This window comes from Pteropus vampyrus, unplaced genomic scaffold (genome assembly GCF_000151845.1).
Source record: "Pteropus vampyrus isolate Shadow unplaced genomic scaffold, Pvam_2.0 Scaffold326, whole genome shotgun sequence".
NCBI classification, from domain to species: Eukaryota; Metazoa; Chordata; class Mammalia; order Chiroptera; family Pteropodidae; genus Pteropus; species Pteropus vampyrus.
The window spans coordinates 497,997-509,332 of record NW_011889107.1 but is presented as its reverse complement, the minus strand read 5'-3'; the positions used below and the strand labels follow the sequence as shown (position 1 = coordinate 509,332).

The window sequence follows — 11,336 nt, the reverse complement described above, 5'->3', positions numbered from 1 at the left end:
GCCCAGGGGGTCCGCGCCGGGCGCCGCCGTCCTGGCCGCCATGTGCTCCCAGCTCTGGTTCCTGACGGACCGGCGCATCCGTGAGGACTACCCGCAGGTGCAGATCCTGCGCGCCCTCCGGCAGCGCTGCTCCGAGCAGGACGTGCGCTTCCGGGCGGTGCTCATGGACCAGATCGCCGTCACCGTAGTCGGCGGCCACCTCGGTGAGCGAGAAGGGCCCTGGGAGGGCGGGGGAGCGCGCCGGGGTCCCCGAGAACAGGCTGGTGGGCGCGCGCCCCCGGGCCTCCCCCTGCCAAGTCTCGTTCGGGCCCCCCAAACCAGCCACTTTCCCCCGCGAGACCTCTTTGGGTTGGAGAAAGCCCCAACCTTGAGAGCTTCCTTTGATCACCACCATCTGCCCTGAGGCCAAGATTTCAGAATAGGAGTTAATTTACTTAGGGGACTTTGTTTTAGGAGGAACTGGAATTTACCTGAAGCCGCCTGGAGGTCCGAGGAAAATCAAACTGCTAACCCCAAATTTGCAAATTCTGCTTGCATTGATACTGTGTCAGTTTAAATTTATAGAAACCCACGTTAAATTTACAAAATTGCCATTACGATGAGTGTTTTTAAAAGTTTTCCGGGTGCTTAAGCATCAGTAGTGCACTACCTAGAATATCATTCCCAAACTAGGAACCTACATATGGGGAGACATCGGAGAAAGACTGGAGTCACCTCTTGAGAGTGAAATGGGAGAATAGACCCTTGATGGGTTTTCTTTATACTCATCCTCTGCCCCTAAAATTGTTGAATTCTAATTCCAAAAATGCCAAGATTTCAGGTACAGACCATTCTGACCTCACTTATTTCTCCACTGCTATGTCTAAGAGACTTTTTGGGGTGAGGCATGGTTATTATCTGTGACCCTTACTTCCAAAGGTTAATTATGTCTTTAGATATTTTAAATTATTCTTAATAGAAGCACTCTCTGACTTAGGAATCCACGGTTTAGGAAATTCTCCCTGACTTGCAGCCTCTGCTGGAGATATCCAGCCACTCCTGGGGGAGGGGTCTGGGCCCAATTCAGGGTGTTTCATACTATTTCAACCATATCTGCTTTAGTAAGCTTGTAATTTGTTACTTCTCCTTGATGAGGGAAAGGTATTCCAAGTTCTGAACAGGCTACTTACAAATGAGATTTTGAATATGACCTGTTTCTAAGTGGAATGTATCTGTTGTGGATGTTTCATCCAAAAATTTATCTAAAGCCTTCATAAGTGATATAAGATTATATAGCCTATTGGAGAAATGCACTACAAACATTAGGTGTCTTACATTTAGTCTAAAACAGCGTCTGTCAACCGCAAGGGTACCATCTCTATCCTTGACTTGCTAAAACTCTCAGTTAATGCAGAACTAAATTCCTGAACAGGGAATCTGCAGACTTGGATTCTTATTACAGCTTGGCTGCTAACAAGTATCTTGGCTTTGCCTTGGCCAAGTCACTTTGTGTCTTTGAGTCTCAGGTTTCTCGTTTATAAAACCAAGGGCTAATGTTCCTCCATCTCTAAATTCTGTGTTTCAGTACCATACTTAAATGGGATAATGTTATGTTTTACTGATCTAGATCTAGATCTAGCGTAGACATCTTTCCAGCCCCAGGGTCAGTTTGTTTGCTCTTCATTTTATTTACTTTTTTTACAGCTTACAAAGATGACTTTTTTGAGATATACTAAGCAAAATTTCACATTATATTCCTGTTGGAGACCCATCACACATGCTGTGGAAGAGCGGGGAAGAACTCTCTGTTTTGTATCTAAAACCCCATTTTCAAGAGTCTGCCTCAGAAAAAGAAAATTAAATTTTAGTGCAGCAGGAAACATTTAAACCCTTTTGTTTAGTGTCTAAAATTTTACTGAATTCATGTGTGAATGTATCTGTCAATTCATGAACCAGGAGTTACTTATTTTTAAACTACCAAAAAATCTACATAGTTATTTGTCTGGTCAGTGGAGAAATTGAAAAACGTTATTTTTTGATGCATTTTTTTTTATTTTTTGCTAATTCACAGATAGCCACATACATATGACAGCACGCAAAATGAACCTAATAGATCGTTGTTTCTGCCACTGAAAGCAGTCAAAAGATTTATTTGTTGCGAGGTGAATTAAAGCATAGGGAAGTTCCCTGAGAAGAGTGAGCTCGTTTATTTTGTTCAGTGCTGTAATAGTGACTAGAATAGCTCCTTGTACATAATAGGCACTCAAGTATTTTTGAATGAATAAAGATTGTGGGCTCTATTTCCCAATTTCTTCTGTAGTCAAACTATAGAAAACCCTTGGCAATTTGCTAAGCTAGAATATGCCACTGAAAAAATAAATCTCTAGAATTTACTGGCTTTGAAATACAGAAATAGATAGTTATAATGATATCAATACTGTTTCCCATTTGAGAATTATAGAATGCGAGAGCTGGGAAGGACTCTGAGATCATCCATCCTAACCCCTTCATTTTAAATAAGAAGAACCTGATGCTCAAAGAGATTAAATGGCTTGCCTCAGTGCCATCCAGCTAGTTAGCAGCAAACCCACAGTTAAAAACCTGATGCCCTAATTCTCAGCCCAGTGATGTGGAATAAGTATGCTTTGGGACATCTGCAACCTATAGTGCCTTTCTCAGTAGATATGGAATTGAACTGAATTGAATTAAATTGAAGCTAGACAGTGACTTTGCAAAGTAATTTTATGTTTAGCAAGCAAAGGTACCACCTTTACAGTCTTCATACCTTCCTTCCTTTCTGTTTCTTCTTAAGATTGGTGAAGGAGTCGATGAAGAAGTCAGTTTGGGACAGGTATGGGCAGTGCTTCAAGCAGTTGCTTAAATTCTTTTCTGAGTTGCTCTGTGGAGATTGCTGGGAGCCCAGATCCAGAGATAAGAATTTCAGTTTGTATCTGGAAATTGGATTCAGACCAGAGATGAAAATTTTGGATTTAAAGACTGTAGTTATTTTAGAGATAATACAAGTAAACTGAAAATGCTATGGAAATGCAAAGTTTTATGATTATTATTTTTAACCCAGTGATCTACCTCCCCAGCACAGATTCGGATGAGGAGACTACTGGGAAAAGTGGAATGACCTTCAGGTGACTGAAGCAATCCTGTAGAAAACACTTGCCCTTCACCTTTTTGCTGGATGTACCATTAAGAGCATCATATCCATCTCCATTTCCTTCTTAGAAAACACAAGTTCTTCATTCATTCATTCATTCAACAAATATTTATGAATTATTCTCAACCTCAGAATAAGATGGTAGTGAATATGGCGCCAAAATGCACATAATAATAGTCAAAGCAAAATATATGTACTGTTTATTATGCTCTAGGCACATGAAGTCTAGGTTCTTTTTACATATTAACTCTTATAAACATCAATAAGAGTGTCTGGCCTGCCAGTAAGGACCAATACTCAGTAATTCTCGTTTCAGCAGAACCAGAATTTGTTTCCACTCCACTCCATACATCAACCTACACTGACTTCACCCTGCCCCTTGCACTGAAATTCCCTCTGCCTGAGATGCCTGTCTTGTCCAGCTCCCTCTCACATGGTAAACTTTTATTCATCCTTTATTTCTAGCTCAAGTCACTCATCTCTATAAAGTCTTTCTTGAACTCCCTACCCTGCCCCCAAGCACTCTTCCATCTGCTGCCAAAAAACATTGCATATACCTTTAAAAATAGCATTCATCGTATTTTATTACAATTTATCTATTTACAGTTTATCTTCTCTTTTTCTCTAAATGATGGAGGATTCCTCAAATGTATGTTCCATAACGGTACACAGTAGGTCTTCAGTTAATGTCGTGAAGTGCCTTAAAGGTTAATTTGAATATATGAGACTTTTATTGTAATTAGCTTCTGTGTTTGAGAGATCATGATTGGATGTGCAAATGTTTTTGTAATGAGCCATTATATGAGGACAGTCATTTGTTGCAAATTAAGTTGTTTGGCCACCCATAGATCTTTATGATTAACTGTCCCCAAAAACAGGTATAGTCACAAACTCAAGGACAGATACCAAGACAGAAAAAAATGAATCTGACCTGGAAATGAGGGTGTGTTATAGTTTGTCTCAGGATCAGAATGATTCAGCATTCTTTTACTTTCAGAGCTAAAATGTGGTAGCCATATGGCAATTTCTAGTCACGTTCTTTAAATTAAGGTGTTCTGGGTACTCTTACATGGTTCTTTGCAGTAATCAGATGAGTAATAATCAAGGGGAATCCTAATTAAATTTATATGAGGAAATGGTCTTATTGCAGCCTTCTAAAAGACAACAGAGGCCTCATGGAGAAAGGATGGACTCCCATTACTGAGCAAGAAGACACTAGCAGTAAAGGGTACCATTCTAACCTTTGTGCATACAGGTTGATCTTTAACCTCAGTCTCTGCTAAAGGCCTGTGCCTGACATCCTGTAATCCAAATAAACCACCATACAGCAGTATTGGAAAGGTGAGAGAATGGGTGGAAGCACCTACCGTTTAATGTTTGCAAATTGACTTGAGCACTGAATGGATACACTTTACCCCATGGGTCCACGTTTACATCTGTGGCCTGACCTCAAGGACTGAGGATGGGTTGGGTGTGTATTTTATGTTTACATTTCTAACAGTAGTTTGTGTTGGGAAGAGTTCTAGAACCAGTAGATTGAGATCCTTAGTGGATCTCAAAGCCCTACTTATAAATTTCTGAACCATTTGTTGTTTCTACCATGAAATTTCCACCAAATTTGTTCGGATCACCTAGTGGAAGGGGTATAGCCATCATGACAGAGGTCCATGTCATCCCCATCCTTCAACACCTCCTTGTTACACCCCTTACTAGCAGGAGTACACTGACATCTAGGTACATCAGTGAGAACCTCACCTCACTCCAGTCCCTCTCTGGCCACCTTCCCTGAGAGACTTCACCATAATTGGAGTTTATATAGTTTTAATAAAAGCCTATAACACATCTGAAATTCTCAATCTATTTCTATGTGAACCTTCACTATTAAAAAGTAACTCAAGGCTCCACTCTGAGAAAGTAATAAATTTCAGTTACTTTGCATTAAGGAAATAACAGGAATAATGGTTCTTCATTCCTTTAACTCTGTTATTAATACTTTAATATCTTCTAGGTGTCTTATTCTTCACAACAATCCTATTCATTTATTTCATTCAACAAATATTAATACTTACTTTGTGCCAGGCACATGCTAGGGACTGGAGATATAATGGAGAGTAAGAACAGACTCAGTCTTCACCCGCATTATTATGATTTGATTCATTCATTTGGTCAACAAATATCTATCGACTGCCTATACTGTCTAAGATACTGTTCTAGGCACCAGAACAAAAGTGGCAAAATCCCTGCCTCTCAAGGAGATTACATGCTAGATGGGGGAGATAGAATACAAACAAGAAAAGTAACATATATAGTATGTTGGTGGAAAGGGCTAAGGAGGAAAAAAAGACAGGGAAGGGGGATAGCATGTTCCTGGAGGTGGAGGAGGGGATTGCCATTTTAGACAGGGTGGCTAGGGTGGTCCTCACCCAGGTGATGTTCAAGTAAAAACCTGAAGGAGATGAAGAAGCAGAGCATTTAGACATCTGGGACTAGACAGTTTAGGGAAGAGGGAATAGCAAGGAGACCAGTGTGGCTGGAGCAAGGCAAGCACTAGAAGAGGAGGTTGGAGGGGTGGGTGTGCAGAAGGAGCAGATATGTAGGCCTTGTGGGTCATGGAAGGACTTTGACGCTGGATGAGCTGGGAATCCATTGAGGGTTTGAGCAGAGGCGTGACATGACCTGCCTTATGTGCACAGGGTCATTCTAGACACGGTGTTAAAAATAGACTGATGGCAGCAGGGGCAGAAGCAGGGAGATCACTTAGGAAGCTTTTGCTACAATTCAGGTGAGAGATGATGATTGTTGGACTGGAAGCGTTTCAGGGGAGGAGGTGAAAAGTGACTGGATTTCGGATATAATTTGAAGACAAGGTTGTCAGGATTTGCCTACTAAGTCAGATGTTGGGTGAGAAGGAAAGACCAGTCAAGGTGGACTCCCACGTGTTTGGCCTGAGCAGCTGGAAGAATAAAGTTTGCCATTTCCTCATATGGAAGGGTGTGAGAGGAGTTGGTATGGGCAGGTGGTGGGGATCAGGACTCCGTCTGTGACACCCATTAAACATCCAAGCGGAAGTGCCAAGTAGGCAGTTTAGCATATTGATTGGGATCCAGGAGAAAGCCTTGGCCTGAAAATATCAAAAGTAGGAGCATCTTCTGAAACCCATCAAGGGAGTGACTATGGATTGAAAAGAAAAGAGGCCCAAGGACTGAGCTCTGGGGCACTTCATTGTTTAGTGGTCATGGAGAAGAGGAGGAACCAAGAAATAATCCTGAATAGAAGAAAGGAAGAAATCCCAGAGAGTCTGGTATCCCAGAAGTCAAGTCCAGAAGATATTTCAAGAAGGCGATGTGATCAGACTGTGTCAAATGTTGCTGATAGAGCAAGTAAGATGAGGAATAAGAATCGACCATTGGATTGAGTAATGTGGGTTTTGCTTTGTGACCCTGATCAGAAGAGTTTCAGTGAAGTGGTGGAAACAGTGAATATACCCAGTCTAGGAGTTTTGTTATAAAAGGAAGGTGAGAAATGGGTTCATAGCTTGCCATAGACTTAAATGTGTCCCCTCCCAAATTTATATATTGAAACACTAACCACCAATATGATATTTGGAGATGGGTCCTTCTGTAGGAAATGAGGTTTAGATGAGGTCATGAGGATGAGGTTATGGGATTAGTGCACTTAGAAGAAGAGACCAGAGAGTTTGCTTTCTCTGCCATGAAAGGATACAGTAAGAAGGCAACAGTCTGCAAACCAGGAAGAAGGCTCTTACCGGAACCCAACGATGCTGGCACCCTGATATCAGACTTCTAGTCTCCAGGACTATAAGAAGTAAATGTCTGTTGTTTAAGCCACCCAGTCTATAGCACTTCGTTATAGCAGCCTGAGTCGACTGAGACGTTGTCCAAAGGGAAGATGGGTTAAAGAGGCTTTTCTTGCAGAAGTGAGAAAAACAGCATGTTGTATCTGGTGTGAGTGATCCAACAGGAGAGAGAAATTGGTGATATCGGAGAGAAAGGTGAATTGCTGGAGCAGTGCCTTAAGTGAGCTAGAGGGATTGGGATCTGTTGCATATTTCAAGGGGTTGGCCTAAGTGAGGAGCAAGGACACTTCAGCCATTATAATAAGAGAGAAGGTACCCTGTATGACACAGGTGCATGTAGATGTGATAGTGGGAGCTTATGGAGAAGTTTTTTTCTGATTGCTCTTGTTTTTCTCATTGAAACAGGAAGATGAGTATAAGAAGATGGTAGGAAGTAGTGAAAGTTTGAGGCAAGAAGAGAAATTGTGAAATAGTTGTCTACGGTTGTGGGAGAGTGAATGGACTAGGAAAATATAATGTTTGCCAGGCAGCAATAAAGATGCCTTTGGAACCAGTCAGCGGGTTTGTGTATTTTTCTCCAGACAGGTTCCACCGCACAGGAGAGCACACAGAGTAGGCAGAGAGTTGGATCAGTCTAACCAGGGTTGTGGTTTGGCTAAGCAAGAAACGGATGCAAGGGTTTGAGATTTTATGTTATGGTGCTTGTCTATGGAATTTAAATAGGGTAAGAGGGGAAGTGAGGGTGTGAAGGGGGTGAGGGACAGTGAAAAGATGGGGGATCCATGAATGGTAGTTGCCGGTGGGATTGAAGTATGGCTGGAGTTAGGGTACTAGAGGGAGTAAGATGAAAAAATAGGAAACAGTGTTTGGAGATTGGAATTATGATGAGTGCATAAAGTCTAGAATTTAACTGGGAGGGGTGGCTGAGGTGGGTGGGTGGTCAAGATCCTTGGAGGAGAAGAGGTCAAGGAACTGAGGCCTGGGCACTGGAAGAATTCTCCATACAGATACTGAAATCACCAATATCTGTGACAGCAGGGGAGAGTCAATGAGTTAGGACCTAAAGCTTCAAGGACAGAGGGGAGTGACTGTGGTCCTTAGGAGACTTGCATAAGTGAAATGATGGGCAGTCTGATGAGAGTCAGGCTGGGTGTTTTAGGGGAGCCATTATGGAAGCCATAATGAGGACCAAAGAGCACATCTCTCCTGCCTCTCGGCCTAGTAGTCCCAGGTGCGAGATGGACAAAACAGCCACAACTAGGGAGGGTTGTTGGGGAAGCACTGTCACTGGGGAGAGCTGGGTTTCCCTGGGACTCAGAAAAACAAGGTGAAGGGAACGCTCACTAAAAATGTTGAGGGTAGGGCATTAGCTACCCATCAGGTCCCTGAGGGCACAGCGGAGATGGGAAGGAGTGGAAGGTGGGAGTAGAAAAGGCAAAGTCAGAGCCAGGTGGGCTTCACAGTCCAGGGAAGTAAAATGGCCTAAGAAACTGGGATCTTGGGTGACTGATATGAAAGGAATGAAGGGCTTAATGAGATTTGTCTTCATGATTACGAGAAAGATTGTGTTGGTGAGGTGGGGAGGTGATTCTTAAAATCAAGTGATATTGTGTGTCTCACTCACACATCTCAACCCCCATCTCTAGCCCTTAAGACGGGGCCAGCAGAGGGGAAGGAGGAAGGTTTCCAGGTTCTGGGACCCTTCCATTTCACAGATGAGGAAACTGAGACCCCGAGAGAGATTTGTATCTTGTCAACTGGGACCCTTCCATTTTACAGAAAGGGAAAACAGACTCAGAGAGATTTTTGTGTCTTGCCAAGCTGTTAGATGACAGCAAGGAATTTCATCAAGTCTCTGACTTGGAGACCAGTACTTATCCCCTCTGCCATAATTGCCTTTCATTTCATGTCGCCTCAACTTCTTGAAATGCTTTTGCAAATAAGTTAGCCCTGAGATGTTCCTGAAGTCTGTGCTTATGAGATGCCATGCCGTTCTTATCGATTTGTTTCTGAGAGGTAGGCATTATGCATTTATTAGTTTTACACATTTCTTCTGAGCTCAGAGGCACCATGAGTCAACATCTCTTTTCTGAAACTTTCCTTGGTTCTCCCTCTAAAATAATCACCTAACTGCTCCCTTCTCCCTTGCTGTCAGTGTATTCTGATCTATATGCCTCCTAGAGCACTTCTCATGTGGCGTTATAATAGGTCACCTCTTCTCCCCACCTCCTGTCCAAACCAGACTGACAACTCTTCTTAATACCCAGGTGCTCTGCACAGAGCATCAATGGCAGTAATGACAGGGATGTGCTGTCCTTCTTACAATCAAGTGATATTGTGTGTTTCACTCACACATCTCAACCCCCATCCCTAACCCTTAAGATGGTGCCTGTTCCCTAGCTGTCATTGGCCCTTCCCTGCCCCATTTGATGGCACTGGGGCTCCACTTCTAACCATCAGCATCTGAATCCGTCTGAGGGCTTTTCCCTGTCATAGGAAACTACTTCACCCATACATGCATGGCGAGCCAGAAGAACCAGGGATTTGACACCATGCCCCTGGAGCAGCCCTCAACCAAAGACTGAATTGGTGTATAAAAATCATAGCTCACTAGATCCCTTGCCCCTTGGGTGGGGTAACTGAGGCACGTGCACCGAGCCATTTCTTGTGCAGCAGGATGAAGCCCCCAGTTGCTGAGGTGGTTGCTCACTTGATAAGACCCTTTATTGCCTTGTTCCCTTCTCTACTCCCCTACTGGTGTTTCCTGATTGTACCACCCTAGTAATAAACCTTTTGCATGAGAATCCTTGTTTCTGGGAATGCTCCTGGGGAAACCCAAACTAACACTAGACTTAGTTGGTGCTAAGTAAATATTGGCTGAATGAATGCCTGAAACAATGTGTGTTGAGCGAGTGAATGAATGAATATTTAAATTGTGTCTATATCTTTCTCCGAAAGGAGACTAAAAGCTCCTGGTAGGCAAAGACTACATGGTTCATCTTTGTATTCCTGCTTAATAGTGTGTCTGACTCATCCCAACAGTTCAGTAAAGGTTACATTAAATTAAATAACCTCAAAATAGCAGTTGATAGAAAGAGAAAGTGGCCACATAACTGACTGTGGGTTTTAATGAGGTGGGAGTGAGATTTCTTTGGGCATTGTAACAAAGAACTTTAAAAGGGAAAGAAGGAGCGGCGATGGCATCTACTTGTTAAGAATAAAAATAACTTACTTACGAGAAAAGTAATTTCCTTATGAGAAAATGCTGACGGGCGGGTAGAAAGAAACCAGGGAAAACCAGAGTGAGATGAGCCAGATCCTGTTTCTGATGACACATCTTTCTCATAACACAGCAAGATAATGTGAAACCCTTTATGGATTATCCACTTACTTTATTTATATTATTGATTCCTTTGTGACAACTTTTAGAGCTTCACTACCAGCCACTGTTGTTACCTGATCTTGCTAATATATAATGGTTTGAAAAGCCGCCATAACAGCTTCTTGCTTCCTCTCGTGCTACAGCATCCTACTATTTTCTATTTCTGCTGCTTGCTTTGTACATGAGGGTTTTTTCTAGCATCCTAGAAACCAGTTTCTTTTGTGAAGCTAAGGACATATATGTGTGTGCACGTAAGTGAGAGCTGAGTGTACGTGGGTTGGGAGGGTGGTGACCTGTTATGCATCGCTTACGTGAAAACGCAAAGACTTTTACAGTTAGAGCTGTTGCAGGGATCCATGTTACAAGACACATTTAATTTAAATGAGATAATATATGTGAAAGTTCTTAGCAAAGTACCTAAAATACAACAGGTGCTCAATAAAAATGCTAGCCAAATTCAGGTCTGAATGACTACACCTTTGATTATTCATGCTGCTGCTTCCTTCTGTTGATGTGAATGATTGAGAATGGTTTTTAATTTTTAGAGCTCTACTTTCCAATAAAGATTTTATTATTTTTAAAGCTATTTCTATATATTATAAAAGTGCATTTCTTTGCTGTTGTACATACGAATACAGAAGTCTAGTTTTATAGAATTAACTTAGTTTAGCCTGATATATAGGTTAGAAAAAAACAGGCTCAGTTCTTTAGGGAAAGTGACTTATTTTTCTATCTTGTTTTTAATACATTAAAATACTTCTAATTATAAATAGTGGAGAGCTTTAAAGGAAATCAGAACATAATTACCCATGAAAATAGATTATTCTTTTTAGAAGTAATGCGGAGAAAATATTGTTGTGGTTTCAAAAAGTCGATTTAGACTAGGTTGGCTGTTGGTCACTGTACTAACCAGTTTAGGGTCTGATCTTTTTCACTGTCTTACTGACCTGTTTGGGAACAGAGTGATCATTTTAGTTAAAAAAAAAAAA

At 41.9% G+C, this 11,336-nt stretch overlaps 1 protein-coding gene across 1 annotated transcript in view; it reads left to right on the top strand.

The window, feature by feature from the left end:
* Positions 1–6: 6 nt before the first annotated feature.
* The window catches only part of RIMKLA (ribosomal modification protein rimK like family member A), a 27,793-nt gene continuing 16,463 nt past the window's right edge, over positions 7–11,336 (top strand). The window contains exon 1 of the mRNA XM_011377931.2: positions 7–203. Within this exon, the coding sequence (XP_011376233.1) occupies positions 41–203 (163 nt within the window). The 5' untranslated portion in view covers positions 7–40. The remainder of the gene's footprint in view (positions 204–11,336) is intronic.